The sequence below is a fragment of the Staurois parvus genome, unplaced genomic scaffold (assembly GCF_062004578.1).
Source record: "Staurois parvus isolate SC_StPar_1 unplaced genomic scaffold, SC_StPar_1.0 ptg000303l, whole genome shotgun sequence".
Lineage (NCBI taxonomy): Eukaryota > Metazoa > Chordata > Amphibia > Anura > Ranidae > Staurois > Staurois parvus.
The window spans coordinates 4,410,795-4,429,843 of record NW_028318099.1 but is presented as its reverse complement, the minus strand read 5'-3'; the positions used below and the strand labels follow the sequence as shown (position 1 = coordinate 4,429,843).

The window sequence follows — 19,049 nt, the reverse complement described above, 5'->3', positions numbered from 1 at the left end:
CCCTGGCCTCCAATCAGTTTCAACCTTTTACTGCTTTTAGGTGTTATGAATCTGATTTGTTGTTTGCAGGCAGCAGACACTTTGATTATCAGTGTTTCTTGAACTTGGAGAAGGAAGGGATCTAAATTAGAGAAATAGTGCAGTACTGCCCATAATGACCAATCAGGTTCCAGCTTTTATTATTTGTAAAAATGAAATGGTGAATTTAGTCCATGTAAGCAACAAATTCCTATTTTTCTTCCATTGTCTTTTCCTTTAGAGTTTTTATAAAAAAGGGCCCTGCAGTTTCTTAGAGGATCTCAAAGCTTTAAAATATTCAGATCATTATTTAGTGCATTAAAGTCAGAGGTAATGTTTGAAAGGGTAGGAATGGAGAAGCACACCTGTTTTCTAGCAAGTAGGTGTTTTTTGAGGGATAAAACAATTAAAAGAAACTGTATTGTAGAACTGAGATATATATTAGTAGGACTTATGATACACAACACAGGCCAGATTCCCGCTTTGGAGTTTGTTGTGGTATTGGGTGTCTCTACATTGCTCATCTCTTGTGGTACTATAGCAAATTTGGGCATATATGGCCCTATGTTTGCATGGGAGCCTTATTTGCCTTATTGGGCCACCATGTAGGGGGTTCTCTGGTGGCCTACAATTGTAAGCATGGTGGGAGCTTGTAATTCCATTCAGAGGTTTCTCAACACAATCGGAAATTTTAGAGATTGCTCAACAACCATTGCCTTTCATAGAAAAAGGAATGGTCCCTGTTACAGTTGTTTTACAAACCCAGGCACCTTCTCCTATATAGTGGACTTGTCCAATCATCAAACAGTTTTGGACCAAAATCAATCGCATACGCTTACGCTGGCCATAGACCGTTCAAATATCATCTGGTTCAGCAGGGACTGAGCTAGATTCTAACCATGTATGGGCAGGCTAAATGTACCCAGGTTTATTCTCCTGGCTTCCCTGGCCACACCCCATCCACAAACACTTCCACCCATGCTGGGAGAACACAATAGCTCTGCGGGAGGGATTCCCCCATCAACACTGTGGTTGCATTAAAGAAAATTGCTCATCTATGTCTGGCTGTAAACTGACAGGGCAGTACTGCAATGCTATCTATGCGAAGATCTCCTCTACTAGCTTTCTAAGAACCTGACAGATAACTGAATTTAACTTGTTACCTTCATTCCAATGATGGCAAAGAAAAGCATTGCCAAAGGCCAGAAGAGTAGATTCTTCAGCGTATTAGAAAAAATAACTGAATTGCCCAAATTATATACAAAAAGATCAAAACTATGCTGGCAGTCACCCCCTGTATTTCCACTGTCTGTATTGGCTTTATCTTAGTTCAGTAAAGTGGATTGTTTGGAGTGCAGCCGATTGGACTTTATTTGTTCTTATCTATACAGCACACGAGCTGGGCTAGAACCTACAGGAGGAGTTGTGCTTGGAGATTGGGAGTCTCTCTACCTTGAGCAGCAGTAAACAGAACTTAGTTTTGCTGAATGGGTTGAAAGTTTTTTTTTTTTTATATTGCTGTGTCCCTATTGAGAGAATTCATCCTCACTTCCTGTTCTGGCAATAGTTGTTACTGGAGCAAAATGTGAAGGACCACCAAAAGTTGAAAGTTACCAGAACAGGAGAAGAGATAAACTAATAAGGACATTTATTCTCACTTTCATGTTTTTGGGACACGAACCACAGAAAAATCTCTCCAATGGGACATACAGAAATAAAAACCTGGACAGAGGTTCCAATCTATCACTACATTTTAAAAATAGCTTGAGCTCAATTTTTGTATATACAGTATGGTTTCACAGCCCTATTACAATTTAAAAAAAAAAAAAAACACTAGAGAAAGTTACAAATTATGGCTTCCTGTGTCTCTTAACTGCCAGGTATATTTGAACAACTTTGCATTTTATTCACTATACTTATGAGTGATGGCTAGATTTACTAGCGTGTCCTATTCATTACTAACAGACATAGCATTAACAAGTGGTTTTACAGGTTTGATCACATTGCACCTTTTGGAGTTTTACAGGCTAATACCAGGAAAATCTAGCACCTCTCATATATATATATGTATGTATATATGTATATATATATATATATATATATGTGTATGTATATATACATATATGTATGTAGGTTAGCAGATCTGAACAGGAAAAAACTCCCATGGCACAGCAGACGTTTTCCATGCTCTTTTTCTGCATACGTTTTTCTGGGAAATTTCATATACAGGCTCGAATTGACTGACATAGAACTAATTTGTGTACTGCATAATTCAGCTAAAAATTGGTTATTGTTGATGCCTTTAGTCTGGAGTTCTTCTAGAACAGGGATCTCCATACTTTCTAAACAAAGGGACAGTTTATTGTCCGTTAAACATCAGGGAGGCCAGACATTGGCCATTGGGAGTAGAAAATTCCCGATGTCAGTGGAAAAAACACTTGACACCATGGTTTGGTGTCAGTGGGAGGAATTGTGCCCCATTGTTGGTGTCAGTGCAAGTAATTTTGCCTCATTGTTGGTGTCAGTGAGAGAAATTGTGCCCCATCGTTGGTTTCATTGGGTCCCATTGTTGGTGTCATTGGGAGGACTTATACCCCCTCACTGGTGTCAATGGGGGGAATTATACCCCATAGTTAGTATCAGTGGCTGAAATGGTCCTGCAAGTGCCACATAAAAGCAAGCAAAGGGCACATTTGTCCCCTGGGCAGCAGTTTGGAGACCACTGTTCTAAAAGGTGTATGGATACAGTCAGCAATGTGTTCTGGCTATATTGGTTTTACCTCAACAGATGTCCTTGGGCTATTAAAGTAGCTGCAAACCCCAATGAAATAACATTTTATTTGCTAAAAAACTTTATATCATAAAACATTGCCTTTGTTTAATAAAATAATTTGTTTTTAGCATTTTTTTACACCTGCTACTGATCTCCTGAAGTCTGTTTGCATACACTTTCTGTCTACATGCATGCACTCCAGTGAAGGCCTATTTCTAGCACAGATTTTTCAATGGTGACATCAGAATGTGCTTAAATGTATGTTACTCCGTTCTTGCCTGCCCCGGCATCACTTTTTATACAGTTCAAATGCCTGGGGTATGGGAAGGATTGCAATCAGATGACCATCACAGTCACATGATCAAAAAGCATGGTACCTTGATAGGTTGCCACCTGTGCAATAAGTCCATCCATAAAATTTCCTTACTACTAAATATTCTACGGCCAACTGTTAGTGGGGTCAGTGCATGCTGAAGCTCACAGTGCGCAGAAATCCCCAACTGTCTGCAGAGTCAATAGCTGAAGATCTCCAAACTTCATGTGGCCTTCAGATTAGCACAACAGTGTGTAGAGCACTTCATGGAATGGGTTTCCATGAACAAGTAGCTGCATCCAAGCCTTGCATCACCAAGTGCAATGCAAATTGTCAGATGTAGTGGTGTAAAGCACGCTGCCACTGGACTCTACAGTAGTGGAGACATGTTCTCTGGAGTGATGAATCACACTTCTGTCTGGCAATCCAATTGATGTGTCTGGGTTTGGCCATTGCCAGGAGAACGGTACATGCCTGACTGCATTGTGCCAAGTGTAAAGCTTGGTGGAGGGGGGGTTATGATGCGGGGTTGTTTTTCAGGGGTTGGGCTTGGCCCCTTAGTTCCAGTGAAGGGAACTCTTAAGGCGTCAGAATACAAAGACATTTTGGACAATTTCATGCTTCCAACTTTGTGGGAACAGTTTGGGGATGGCCCCTTCCTGTTCCAGCATGGCTGTGCAACATTGCACAAAGCAAGGTCCATAAAGATGCGGATGAGCAAATTTGGGGTGGAAGGAGACTGCGAGCCAGGCCTTCTTGTCTGACATCAGTGCCTGACCTCATAAATGCGCTTCTGGAAGAATGGTCAAACATTCCAATAGACATGTGGACAACCTTCCCAGAAGAGTTGAAGTTCCTATAGCTACAAAGGGTGGGCCAACTCAGTATTGAACCCTACGGACTAACACTGGGATGCCATTAAAGTTCATGTGCGTGTAAAGGCAGGCATCCCAATACTTTTGACAATATAGTGCACGGGTGTCAAACTGGCAGCCCTCCAGCTGTTGTTAAACATGAGGCATTGCAAGATTGACAGTTACAAGCATGACTCCCAAAGGCAGGGGCATGATGGGACTTGTAGTTTTGCAACAGCTGGAGGGCCACCAGTTTGACACCCCTGATAAAGTGTATGTGTTGGGTGGTCATAGAGGGCTTAAAAAGGCAGTAGGTTACATTAGAAAACTGTGTGATAGAATGGTATTGAAGGAGAACAAGTGTTTTTACCATAACAGGAAGTTTCTGAACAAGGATCACAAGGTATTGTTTTAATGTAAGCTGCAGATTTAACAGTATTTTAAATGATTTTTAAATTTACATTAACATGTAAATGCCTATGAAATTTTAATGCTTGGGTTTGTTTCCTGAAAACATTGTGACATCCAGTATTGTGCTTACAGCAATATTGTGGACAAAAAAGGTACTCAAAATAAGATATGATGCACATTATCTTTTTGATAAAGAGACATCTGCTCTGTTCACATCAGTATGACTCCCATTCTGAAGGAAGGGCAGCCTATTCGATTCAGTGGGCTGCCTTGCCAACAGAAATGCAGATAAAGAAGTACCAGGACATTGGGAAAGATGCACAATTTTGCAAGCATTCCCAACATGCAAACATGTGAACTTCACCTAAGACAGCATCTTAGATAGATAAGACATGCGACAGTTTGTAGAATCTAAAAAAGTGAGAAAAATAAAAGATCAGAAGAAATAAATATCAAATTGTACAATCTGTAGCAGATACATCAGGTTCACTTTTAGTAGCAAGTTCCATGACCTGCACTTAATTGTGAATGCTGTGTATGTTTCATCTGTGGAAGCTATGCACAGAAAAGGCAATTGAAGGACAAAGAACTAGAACTGATTTTTCTTTTCATTTCACGAAAACTTGCTCCACATCGTGTCTGACTAAGGAAGAGGCCATCTTGGTAGATGGGCAGCTGAAGTAAAAGCTGCCCAACGGAAGTTTGGTGATCTGATGAATAGTGTGTTAATTGTCAAGAAGCAGCAGGAGATGTTCAGAAAGCACAGACACACAGAATGAATGAAGCAGATACTAGCGCTGCAGATTTACAGGTACAGTTTCCCTTCTGGCAAGAACAGTGAGCAGTGCAGTAGTGACATTGCTTTATCTCACTACAAATCTGGTGTCTAAGGTAGCAGTTCCTGAAGCCAGCCATACAAGGATTGAATTATGGCTGGTTTAGCAGGGACAGGCTGAATTTCAATCCATGTATTGGCATGGAGGTTGTACAGAAGTCATTCTACTGACTAACATCTGTACAACCACCCTGTTGGATTTTCCTTGCTTGATCAGTGCTGTAAGCTACAGCCTGCAATGCTGATCCATGTATTCTGATGGCAGGGAAGTCTCCCCTCTGTCAGAATACTATAGGTCAGCGGGGAGTATTCCCTTATTCACCACAAATGTGTAAACATGAGGAATATGATCATTTTGTTTTCTCTCAACCAGCTGGTTTTATGAAAAACCGGATCCATCTATGCGGTGCCTAAAGCTGGCCATACACTAGTGGAATATTGTTTGAAATTTTTCATTTTAGGAACATTCATTTATTCTGTAATTGTTAGTGGGGTCAAATCAGTGTTCGTTTTTGACAGCAGTAACAAGAAAAAAAGAAGTAGAATGGAAACATTTTCTAAGTGAATTTTTAACAATGTATGTGGTTTCTGTTTGAGAAAAACATACGTTAAAATCAAACAACATTTTGAAGTACTTTACAAATAACATTTGTTACATCATAAAATGTACTGAGAATTTGTGTATGAATTTTTGTACAAGTGTTCATTCAAAAATCTACTAGTGTGTGGCCAGCTTTAGGTTAGCCATATATATGTAGATTTCTCTGTTCAGCCCCAGTGGCTGAACAGAAATTACTTCAAGTGGTTCTGAAGGCAGAAGGTTTTTTACCTTCATGTATTCTATGCATGACGGTAAAAAACCTTCTGTGTGCAACTCCCCTCTCAGCCCCCCTGATACTTACTTGAGCCTCATCTCAATTCAGTGATGTGCATGGGAGCCTCGGTTGTCCTGGGTCTCTCTCTGCTCACTGGCTGAGACACAGCAGTGGGAGCCATTGGTGTATGCCATTTGACGTATGGCAGTGATAAGGACACATGTATGGGGTATGGCAGCAATCAGAATGTTACCATAAGGTATGGTGGTGATCAGGACGCTGGTATGGCATATGGGGTGATCAAGGCACTGGTATGGCGTATGGCGGTGATCAGGGTGCTGGTATGGCGGTGATCGGGGCACTAGTATGGGGTGTGGTGGTGATCAGGATGCTAGTATGGCATATGGGATGATCAGGGTGCTGGTATAGTTTATGGCAACGATCAGAATGCTGGTATAGGGTGATCAGGATGCTAGAATGGGGTATGGGGTGATCAGGATGCTGGAAAGGGGTATGACGGTGATCACGGTGCTGGTATGATGTATGGCAGCGATCACATGCTGGTATGGTGTATGGCAGTGATCATGGTGTGGATATGGCATATGGCGGCAATCAGGGCACTGGTATGGGGCATGGCGGTGATCAGGATGCTAGTATGGCATATGGGGTGATCAGGGTGCTGATATGGCAGATGTCGGTGATCAGGATGCTGCTTTGGGGTAATCAGGATGTTGGTATGGCATATGACGGTGATCAGGATGCTGGTATGGCAAATAGCGGTGATCACAGTGCTGGTATGGCATATGGCGGTAATTAGGGTGCTGGTATGGCATATGGCGGTAATTAGGGTGCTGGTATGGCATTAATTAGGGTGCTGGTATGCCATATGGCGGTAATTAGGGTGCTGGTATGCCATATGGCGGTAATTAGGGTGCTGGCATGGCATATGGTGGTAATTAGGGTGCTGGTATGGCATATAGCAGTAATTGGGGTGCTGGTATGGCATATGGTGGTAATCAGGGTGCTGGTACGGCACATGGCAGTAATTAGGGTGCTGGTATGGCATATGGCGGTAATTAGGGTGCTGGTATGGCATATGGCAGTAATTAGGGTGCTGGTATGGCATATGGCAGTAATTAGGGTGCTGGTATGACATATGGTGGCGATCAGGGACACTGGGGCTGGCTGGCACAACAGTCTGTGTGTGCACCTGCAAACTGAAAGGCTGCTGTACACTCACATGCTGCTGCATTGGTTATCTCTGCTCTCAGACTGAGAGAATAGAGAACTGATCTTTACTTACACTTGGTATTACTTGGTTCTTTACTTTCACATGGTAAAACACCATGCGATCGCGCAGATACAGCGGTAATGTGATCCGCTGTGTCTGGACAACATACCGATCACCAGGCTTCCAGGTGAGTGCTCTGTGAGCCACACAGGAGCCAGCAATGTGACCTGATGTAGAGGAATATCATCCCGCATCTGCACAGCTGCCCGTTTGCTGTCCATAGACTATGGTTGGACGGGAAGTGGTTCAACAGTAGGGATTAAGGAATCTCTCTTGCCACCCATTGTTGGTCAGAATACCTGAACAGTGAACACTTGTGATTGGCTGCAGTCACTATTCAGCGAAGAATTTCTGTCCACATCTTTCAAAGTTTAAAATCAAAGTTTTGTCAAAAGACAAGTGGTGTCAACAAGGTTGCTCACAGCTCAAATTTCAGCTGATTTGAAGGTGTATGGCTAGCATTAGGTGACCTCACACTGCAGGGATATTGCAATTTAAGTGTTCTTGCATGGCAAGACCACTTACTGTTATCTCACATATATATTCTTATTATTATAGCCAAATTTACCACCCTAACTCCTCCCACAGTATTTACACTACATAGACAGTAACGTGACGAAACGTGCTGATTGTTCCCGATTGGTGTGCTATTACTTTGTGGAACGTTTCGCCGAATGGTTCACAAAACATCAGCGTTTTTGTGGTGAAATTGGTCCCATAGGAATGAATGGCGCAATGTTCAAAACTAGAGTGGGAGCTGACAAAAGCTAGAGTGTGAGCTGAAAAATCAGGATATGATTTCTAAACTGCCATTACTCCCTCATTTTCAAGCCCACCTACACAAATCTTATATCAAAACATTTAGCTATCCCTGCTGCCACAAACAAATGCCCACGGCTAAGCCATAGTCCTGATAGTTTTCACAATATGACCATTTGTTTGCAACTCACGCCGCCCATTGACATTCATTGAAACTCCACTCTAGCCACCTCAAATTTGAAGGGAAATTTCTAAACTGCGACTGTGCCTTCATTTTTAATATTTCAGAGACATGCTATGCATCAAAATGTAGGTCTGGGTCTTGTGATTCTCACAATATAAAGCTATTTGGTGTAGGATTTATAATTTTGGAACTACAACCGTTTGAAGATGGCAATCGCCAGTGAAGTGAGCAAGTTGGAGCAGTTTGTTTTTAACCGCTCTTCTCTGCCCTTGCTGTAGAGTGAGTTGCCATAGGAACCCAGGTGTGTGAGCAGGCAGCAGAGTGACAAGCCACTCCACCCAGTTACTCCGCCCACTCCAGTTGTAGATTACTGGTGGAGGCAAGAACACTTCACACAATTTCCCCAGAAATTGTAGCTTTTCTAGTTAAGTAATACAATGCAAAAGGTAAACATTTCAGGGTAGGGCCTAGGCAATAATACCATTTCTTCACTTTCTCTGTAAGATGGGATCTCTTCGCTTTCTGATTTGGGGCCCACTAAGCAGCGTTTTCCCACTGCCTGCTTGACACTGCTAAGACGCAATATCTCATAAATGACGGTAGATGCGTTTTAATACCAGCTTATTGGCCAACTCTTTGAAGGGTTCTGCTGAAAAGTTATTTATTATCCTGTTTTAAACAATTGGGTTGATTGCAGAGGAATAGCTCTAAGCTGGGTCTTTTGATTGGCAAGTGAGCCAATCCAGGTAGAAGGAAATGATGTCGTTGAGTAGAGCATAATTACATCGTCCTGTCTAGCACATTGATGTTACTTTTGCAAAACGAATTTACTGCAGATTCTGAATTTTTACTCAAAACCACCCTAATGCAAAACATTGGTTTTTAATGAAAAACACATATCCTCGCTGTCTGGCTTATTTCTGCCTCCCCTTCTTTGCTTTAGCACATCCAACATAGACAGTTTCCATAGCAACCAGAGTCAGAATTCGAGCTGTACATTTACAGCAGCCAAATATACATTGCACTTCATACCTAAAGCAAAGAATCGAGTGCAGATTTGGTACGATCTGCTGCTGCTGCCTCCGTTGTAGAATCAAGGTTATAGCCAAAATGAGTTGATCTATGAAAACCGTGTTATGGGGAAACCATTTCAAACTTTTATGTTTACAATCTGGATTTTAATATTTGTGGTAGCTATGCACAACAGTTTATTTTCCTTTGGCACATATTTTTATTAGTCAACCCATAACTAGTCAAATGACTTGAAGCTAAATTTCAGGTGAACAGCTAAATACACAGATGAATTACAGACTGTATACAAGGGAGATGTTTACCTACCAAAGGTTTTTTTATTTGTCTATCTAGTCCTGAGATTAACATTATACTGTCACACAGCAAAACATTTCCCCTGCTGCAGTTTCACTTTCACATACAGGTCTCTTCCCCACACCAACCATGTGACAGGTCTGCACCCACTTAAAAAGCTCCTCTGATTTGTTCATCTCTCCTTCCCTGACCTGTGATTTACAGTAGACCGTAAAAGGTTGATCCCAAGTCAAATTCAGGTACATACTATATTATATCATCAAAACTTTGTGCTCACCTGTGATCAGGGGCGGACTGACAACTTATGGGGCCCCCGGGCAATAAGGGATCATGGGGCCCATGTGTCCTCGCCCACACGCAAAAAAGCCTATGAAAAAGCCAATGAAAGGTACCAGGGGCATCTCTTGGGGCCCCCTACTGACCCCGGGCCCTCGGGCAGTGCCCGAGTGCTCGAATGGTCAGTCCGCCCTTGCCTGTGATTAAATATCACAAAATGTAAAGGTTATGTTCAATATTGGGACATGTAATATGTTCCCAATGCTGCAGCCGCCCCCTCCATGTGACAGCTAGTATGGGGAACTTCTCCCCGTACTTCTGTCAGTAGTTAAAAACAGCGTGGCTATGCGGGGCTCCGCTCACATGACCGTGTCATTCCTCCACAGTGTTCTGTGAATAAATTAATTGAAAGTCCTGACAGCCTTAGCGGCTGTCTGCTTGTAGTCCTCAATGAACTATCACTGTGCTGTGGAGCGCCGTGGTAGTTCATTGATTCTACCGGTCATTATAGCTGCTTGCCCGCACATCCCGTATGAGCAAGCAGATATACTGACAGGTCTGCAGGAGTCCTGCATGGCATCAGCGATTTGCTGATCACTGGTGCTATGCTTTACAGGCTCTTGCAGCCAAAAATAATAAATGCACATTGTTTTTACCTGCAAAAAAATGGCATTTTATTCTTTTTTGTGCAAAAGGTGAACTTATCCTTTAAAAAAACAGCTGCCATACTCAGAAATGCATGAACAAATGTGCTATGCTAAGCCATGAAGACTAAAGCCAGCCATAGATAATGTGAGTTTCTTTCTTGTAATAATCATATGAGAAATCTGACAGGCTGGTTGTACGCAAGTCATACAACAATCAGTTTGGGTCCAATCAGCTTGCCCATAGATGGTTCGAATCTTGGACAGTCCCTGCTGAACTAGCCAAGATTCAAACCATCTTTGGCCGACATAAGTGTCACTATACTGTTTAAATCACTGGTAGTGTGATAAAACACAATATTGTGAAAAATGAAAAGCATTAAAAATAAATATTAATACAGTCCTTACAGTTAAACCTGATGGTCCATTGTGCAAAATCACAAAATTCATGTAATTTTCCACAGTGGACTATCACATTTAATTACTTTAAATACTTTATTATTGTATTAGTATTCATTTTTATTGCTTTTCATTTTCCACAATCTTGTGTGTTTTATCACATCACCAGCAATTTGAATGGCCCCTGCTGATCCACCTGAGATTTAAACCATCCATGGGCAGGCTGATTGTACCTAGGTCGATTTTGTTGTATGACAATTATTGCAATTATTGCTAACGGCTATTATAGCTGCTAGCAGTAATCACTGTGTTCTCCCGGCATGGACGCCCTCTTTGGGAGAACACAACAGCTCTGCGGGAGGGATTTCCCCCCTCAACACTGACTGTGTTGATGGAGGAATCGAGCAATTTTCTTTCCTGCAAAATCGGATCATCTATGGCTTACCTTAGTTTTCTTAATTATTTTAAGGTACTTACTATGCTTGTGCTTTACAATAAAAAAATGTAATGATGAACTAAAAACTAGGAAGCTGCATTAATTTGTGTTTTAAAGTCCATACTATCTGCCTGGGGTTTGCAGTGTGTTTCTAAGTTGTTTAATTCTGCTGTGGATTTTCAGCATCTGCATATATAGGTCAGGACAGAAAAGTGATGGCACAATTGCAGTAGCTGATTACAACCAATTAAATTGCAGGTTAAACGTGAGATCCCTGTTAGGTAAATTTGGAGTAATTGCATTTTTAATTTGGAGTAATTGCATTTTTAAGATAAAGTGTATCTAAAGCTAAAACGTCTGTCTAGTTTTGAATAGACTGCAAAAGAGTTGCAATTGGGAAAAGCATTCCTTCACAGGACTTGGAACATGGCAATGACAGAAGCCTAGCGGCTTGAACAAAATGAGTCTAATACATCCCTAGAAAGAATTTTACATTCCAGTCCTATTGGCCATGCACTTTCTGTGATGTCAACTGCTGGATCCATAGGAGAGGTCTCTGCACCCAGAGATTTTTTTAAATTGCTGTCAAACGAGCGGAAAACAGATGTAGAAATCCTAGCCTATATGTTCAACAGCAAGATGGAAAAAATTTGACCAAGACCAGGGATCCTTTAGCCCTCTCAGTAGTTATATAGGTGATTCCTTTGATTCCAACTGGTTTATGCCTTCTATCCAACGAAGCTCCATCTTTGACTACTCTGCAAGAAAGAGACGGAAAGGTCCCTTTTAGTTCTCATTGCACCAAATTGGCCCAGATAAACCTAGTACACAGCCCCCTGTTCCATCCTGCTCATCAGTCATTGGTTTTAATGGCATGGCTGTTGAAACCCAAGTCCTAAAGGATAGGGCTATCTCTGTTTTGGTTTTCCCATCTTAACTAATCCAACGTGTGGAAGATTTACCATCACACATGGAAGGCTTAGTTTGCCTGGTGCAAGGACTGAAGACCTAACCCTATTGAATACGCTTATATTTTGGCTTTTCTTCAGTCTGGACTTGACCGGTGTCTGACCCTGAACACCCCAAGGGAAAGGTTTCTCTCTTCTCCATCCTCTTCCAGAAACCCATTGCCTCGCAATTTCTTACCAAGACTTTTCTGCAGAGTTGCTCATATCATTCCCGCAATTCAACCTACTTTATCACCTTTGAAGCTCAACCTGGTACTAACTGCTGTTCTGAGACCCCCCCCCCCCTCCTTGAACTGATTGGAAACATTCTGTTGGAAGACCTCTAGGCATGTTTCTGAGTAAGCAACTTTGCCATGTAAAGAGCCATGTAAAGGGGATTTAATTCTGGCCACAAAGCACCGCACCATGTGTTCCCTCCCCCCCCCCCCCCCGAGCAGCTGCCTTTTGCAGCAAAAAGGGGAATGGTTAGGGGATGGTAAAAACATGGTTCAAAACCTCTGTTTTTGACACGTGTATGATCTGCAGTGTCAGACACAAAGCTTTGATGGATATTTCCGTTAAAAGCACTAAATGTCTGAATTCTAAGAAAGGTGGTTTTGCATTTATATTTAACAGTAATGTATAATACCTTCTCACATCTGTGTGCTGGTAATGCAATGCACAGCCACCTCTGTGTTAACACATTGTGGTCCACTGCATTGGGGCAAAAAACATACAGGTGCTTTATTTAAAAGATTTCAACGCACAGCAAAGTTTATAGTGTGCTGCTTTAATTAACACGTGTTAACACACAGCCACTGTGTGAATTCTGCTTCAAGGTTTTACAGTTCAACCCAGTCAAACAACTAAAAATACATATGTTGACACTTTTGTGTTTTTTCGTTTCCCAGCTTAGTGACTCAAACAAACTTATGAGATGGAGCCAGGTAACTAGCATTTTCAAAAGGAATCCAACCGTTGGTATCTCATGACTGTCACTTTAAGCTCATATTTTCAAGGATAGCTCATAGGGCAAATCCAGCTGTACTGAGCAGGCATTTAACTATTAGTATATCCTTTGTAACCATTTTTTTTTTTTTTTTACTAAAACAAAAGATCTGGTCCAGTTGAAGTAATTAACATGTCTCATATCTTAATATTATATTGTAGCCTTGAATCCCTGATAGTAAAGCTGGCCAATGACACACTAGTAGATTTTTGAATGAACATTTGTACCAGAAGCATACAAAAATTCTCAGTACAGTCGAAGACTTGACGAATGACATTCAAGATTACTTCAGATTTTAAGTATTAATAATGAGTGCTGCACTTGTGAAAATTATTCATCCAATTGTGAACATCTATATTGCAACAGACATGGGTATTATAAAAATAATCCAAATCAAAGATGTAAAAATAACACAACAAATAATCAAATACATAATAAACAGTAAAAAAAAACTGTACCAAAATAATGTACTCAAAGTCTGTAAAATAAACCGTGATCTGGGTGAAAAACCACAATCAGCTGAACACAGGATGGGTGATGCGAATTTTCCACTGGATCCCCTAAAGGTATACTCTCACTTGGTAGATTTACCCTCACTGCAAAGGTCAAACTCTCATGAAGGAAACTGTACCCCAAATTCTGCCAAATTAATTTAATCTGGATACGGCACATCCGATCAGGATTTCGCTCCACTTAATGATCAGTGATTCTCATAGACACATAGTGGTTTTTTGCTAAAACTGGAGCATGCATCTGCAATCTGGTGCAGCTCTGCATAGTAAACAATCAGCTTCCAGGTTTTATTGCCAAAGTTTCATTGAAAAAGCTGAAGTCAGAAGCTGATTGGCTATCATTCACAGCTGCACCAGATTTTGCACTTTCCAATTTTAGTAAATTAACCCCGAAGCCTTAAACACTAAGATGCCCTTGGATGCCTGCCTGTCAGTGGCTTGATAACTGTCTCCGCAAACTGGATGGTGATCGAGGCAATACAAGCCACAAAATCCCCAAGCTGGGCGACAATGGCTGTAGAATAGATCACTCTGTCTTTAGATGTTTCTGCACTGATAGCACTTCTTCAAGGGTCAGGAAAGGAAACATAGGACACCAAGGCTCCTCTCTCCAGCCTGTACTTCCCTTTCAGGTCTTCTCCTGTGTGTCCTCCTCTCCCCTCTGCAAACTTGCTTCTTCCTTGGATTCCTCTGCTTCCTCTTGTTCTGCACGCTACTTTGAACTTTGGGCTTTAAAGTTCAACAAACTGAAAATTTTATCTGTGTTGTCTTGAGTATGTGAAACTGCTTGTTACCCATATTTATTAGCTAACCATTTCTTAAAGATTTGTTCCCATTAGAATAACTAGATTCAGGAAATATGTATATGTGAAAGCGATTAATAGATCGCAAAAAGTAAATTGCAAAACTGAAATCTATATTAATTCCAAATTGTCTTACACTGTCATTTATTGTATTTTTTTTGTCTGCCTCGTACATTTAAAAGAAAACATGCTGAACAATTTAAAACTCCCATCAGTTTTTTTTTTTTATGCTGAATTGGGGAGGTTTTCCTTGACTGCCTATTCTGTAGACACTGCATAAAAGTGAAGTGTGTTTCCCAAAGTGTCCCATTTGAAGATTGCCCTTCTTTTGCTGTTCTAATGAGTGCTCAAATTTTAAAATTTTTCCTCACCTAATGACAATGGTCTCTAGGACAAATGGTGGGGCTGAATCTCCCTAACAAGAACACAATTTAAAAAACCTTACAGGGGTTCTAACCCCTCTGCACTTATTTATCTCTAAAAAAAATTGGCTTTAGGGAAACTTTAATGGTCAGTTGCTTATATTATAGCATATCTGAAATGTTCTACTTTTCTTTTTTTCAAGGAACGAATGTGAATCCCCCTCCCTACATGAGGACCAAACTGTCTGTTCCAAGCTCAGGTGAGATATTATATTTTTTTAATCTAACACTGACACTCATTTCCCCATCCTGCACAACAGTCAACCAAGATTCTCTCTCCTGAACAGGACAGGAAACATGCAGAGAATATTAAAAGGATTAACCTCATAGTTTTCCTGTTGCTGTCAGGATAGGATGTGGGAAGATTACATTATTCTTTTCATCCCATGTTATTTTATATTTATTTCTGGCTTTCCTGGTAAGGTTTTAGGGTTTCTCTTTTTTAAAGATTTTAAGATTTTCCTAGCTAGTATGCTTTTCAGGTGGCTTAAAAAAGGTAGCCTTTACTGCATTACACAATTCCTAAGCGTAAATTTGGCTTCAGGGGGTCTTGAAGTAATATCTCTAAGCTGAGGCAAGGATGAATTTGGTTCTGGGGCTTGGGGCACCTAGCCTCTTCGTAGAGGAGACACTGCCTCCATCTTGCCAGGCTTGGCCCCAGCACCACTGCCTGCCCATGCACCATGGAGTAGAGCATGGGATTTGGGTGGCTGAGCATGTGCAACTTCCGGTACTTGGAATGCATTGAAATTACATTTTCTTCACTTTGCTGTGTATGGCACTGAGGTAGGCAGAAGTGGCTTCACTAATGACACACTTTGAATCTGAAACCAAAACCTGCAAGGACGCTAGGCACTTTTTTCCTCTTGGTCAAGGGGATAATAGCCAGCCAGGAGTTTTGTGGATGAGCCACTCTGCTCCAGATCTGACCCAGTATGGATGAAGCCAGCAGCTACTAAAACCCAGGTTGGTGTTGGAAAGCAATTATGTACTTAAAGTTTACTTTCTAGGCTGAAATGCATGAATTTTCACTGGACACTGGTGAATTTAGTTTGGTCTGATGTGCAGAATATACAGGCTGAACATTTTTATCCTTCAAAATGTTTTTTGATGAATTTTGGAGTAATGGTGCTGGTTATGTATGTATTTATTCTAATGTAGGACACAGGTGGGAGTAAAGAGAGGTGTTGGCTTTGTTCCCCCTACCTTTCCTTTTCTCCATCGGTTTTTATACCCATCTAAAGCTAGACATACAAGGCTTGATTTTTCTCCTTCAGCCAGCAGGATGAACAAGAGAATATAAAATTCCTCCATTCATGCTAAAGAGTGTGGATGAAGCACTCTTGTTATCATGCAGCTGCACCACCCAAATTGCTAACTGATACAATGTAGTCACTGTTAGGCTGACAATTTTCCACCCGGTTCCTTCAGGTTTTCATTTGCATTTTGTCAAGCCGGGTTGTGCCGGCAGGGCCACCCACAGTTAGAATTTTAAAGCCCAGTATGGCAAGATGAAAAAAGTGCATTACGAATTATCTAATTTTGAGGGCTTGCTCCTGTTACGCTGGTGCTGAACACACAATGTATAATCTGTCCAATCGTCTAGGCAGGATGAGAGAACACTGAAAATGTACATTTTTGGTCAAGGCTGTGGGGTGCTGCAAAGACTTACAAGTATGGCATTAAAATGAAATAAAAGTTTGTAAAAGCTGCTCAGTGTTTATTTTTAATTTACCAGGTTCCCTTGACTGCATAGGGAAATGTATTCAAATAGTGAACTTAGCCATTAAAAACCTATATGGAAAAATAAAAATATACCATTGCTGCAATTCATGAACCATGTTTTGAGGTTCTATATGCTTGTCTTATTGTCTGAATGACAACATAGGCCTAAGTGTGCATGGTTTATTTAATGAATTGCAAGTTCTGTGATTTTACACTCTAGCTTCAGCCATGATGTGTTATAAACAGTGTCTTCGTGTTTAGTCCATAGTTTAAGCATGACACTAGGGTTAATTTACTATAATAAATGTGTTTTTGAAATTCATGGACATGTACACGGTAACTTGAGTTGTGGTTTTATATGTTAATACACTATTAACATGTAGTAATTCATTTTTGTTTCTCATAGGAAAGTACTGTTTAACCAACTGATTATCAGCCTATATATACCCCATTTAATTTTCAGGAAATTTTTCAGTTTCCAGTGCTGTCATAGTTGTCTGGATCAGCGCAACCTCAATAAAACCTTGGGAGCCATACCTAAACCTCACACTATGGGGATGGCCTATAATGATGCTTTGGGCACTGAATCCTGCATGGGCTCTCACCTTGGCACTTGGTGCAATGTGTTGGGTTAGCTGCAGGGTAATATACAGGTTAAGGACTGTGTTCCATCACTATGGAACCCAGTCCCTCAAAACCTCTTCTGGTTTTGCCCATTGTGACAGGCAAAGTCTAGATTTTATTTATAGTCCAGTGTCATGGACAGGTAAGACAGTCACCCTGTATCTCTGACCGTTCTTGTAAATAACAGGACTATGTTTGGAATGTACTCGCCTCACCGTGAAAATGTTTCAAACTTGGCACTAAAATTCAACCATTTAGAACTCAGTCTCAAGTGGATGACCAGTTGTTACGTCACACCATTGGCCACATTCTTTAACGCCCCTTCCCCCTAGAGCCCTATAGAGTACTCAGGTGCTTCCTCCTGTCCTTTCACCACAAGGATTTGTTACAGGAAGGGCTACACCTGGATTACCATATACTCATTATGGACATGCTTGCCCTCTACTCCGCCCCCTATTTCATAAGTACCCCACAGGGGAATACCCTCACTTGTAGCTATGGCGGACACCAGGCAAAGGGAGTTGATGCAAAATCACAGGCAAAGATTTGCTCTGCTGAAGGCCCACACAACACTCAACCTCATAATGACGATGTGCCCCTTGCATTGGAACAAGAACCAGCTCTAACACTGGTCTCAGCATCCAATTCTATCTTTATTTCAGGCACACAACTAGCGGCCTATTTGACTAAGGCAGAAACCACTGAATCTGTCACATTTACTCTGACGGGTTATAGCCTTAATACAGCCATCTCCATCCAAGCCTCAAAAATGCCCTGCCTCTCCTTCTACTCCTGTTTCTCATCTGGAGTCAGATCCTGATATTCCTATCCTAGAGGACGCAGACACAAAATAAATTAAGAGGATATTGAGGCAGAATTGGGAGAAGCTGCTGCTCTCCCATTTGTCACCATATTGAAGAGGGAGTTCATGCAACATGCTTGCTAACATCGTAAAGCTTGTTGCCTCTGTCCTCAAAATCCTTGGCATTGTTCAAACTTACGCTCTTCCATATTAACATGACCCTTTGGGTACAAAGAGACCTACAAAGAGGTCAGAGACGAGAAGGTTTTACTTTCAAAGTGAAAGATCCTAAAACCACCTTACTTACGAGCACTTGGCTCCTCAAAATGCAGAGTACTTGTCTGTACTCCACTTCATAAGTTCAGCCCTTTCTTTCAGTGCAAGGCTTGGCTCACCAAGTCCATCAAGCCTTTCCCATAACCTTTTTACAATAAAGGGGTGCCTCACTAATTACATTTGGGGGGGAAGCTCTGTTACAATTTGCCTCTCTTTGAGTCACAGACCTCTCAGACCTGTGGGTTCAATGGCTGGATTCAAAAGGGTATACATTTCTAAAACCTTACCCCTTTCTTCTTTCAAACCAACCACAAACTTCCCAAGGACAGTAAGATTTGCAAAATGCACTGAACCACCTCATGTCCCAGGGAGTCATTGTGCCTGGTACTGCAACAAAACTGTTTCAAAGGATTTTACTCAAATCTGTTCATAGTTCCAACAGGAACCATTTGTCCTATTCTGAATTTAAAACTCTGCAACAAATTCCTTCAAATTACAAACATTTGAATACTCAAGGTCATTATTTGCCTCTCTGAGACAAGTTTAATACCTGGCGTCCATAGACATCTAAGATGCCTACTTGCATATTTCCATT

The 19,049-nt window shown here is 41.2% G+C and overlaps 1 protein-coding gene across 6 annotated transcripts in view; it reads left to right on the top strand.

The window, feature by feature from the left end:
• The window catches only part of FAM13C (family with sequence similarity 13 member C), a 185,134-nt gene that overhangs the window by 11,211 nt on the left and 154,874 nt on the right, over positions 1-19,049 (top strand). For 4 of the 6 annotated variants that reach the window (XM_089683151.1, XM_089683152.1, XM_089683156.1 and 1 more), the window contains exon 2: positions 15,171-15,227. In XM_089683151.1, coding sequence (XP_089539277.1) covers positions 15,171-15,227 — 57 coding nt within the window. Of the gene's footprint in view, positions 1-5,101; positions 5,181-15,170; positions 15,228-19,049 lie in introns of those variants that run through there. The other 2 variants (XM_089683154.1, XM_089683153.1) reach the window with 2 other exon arrangements.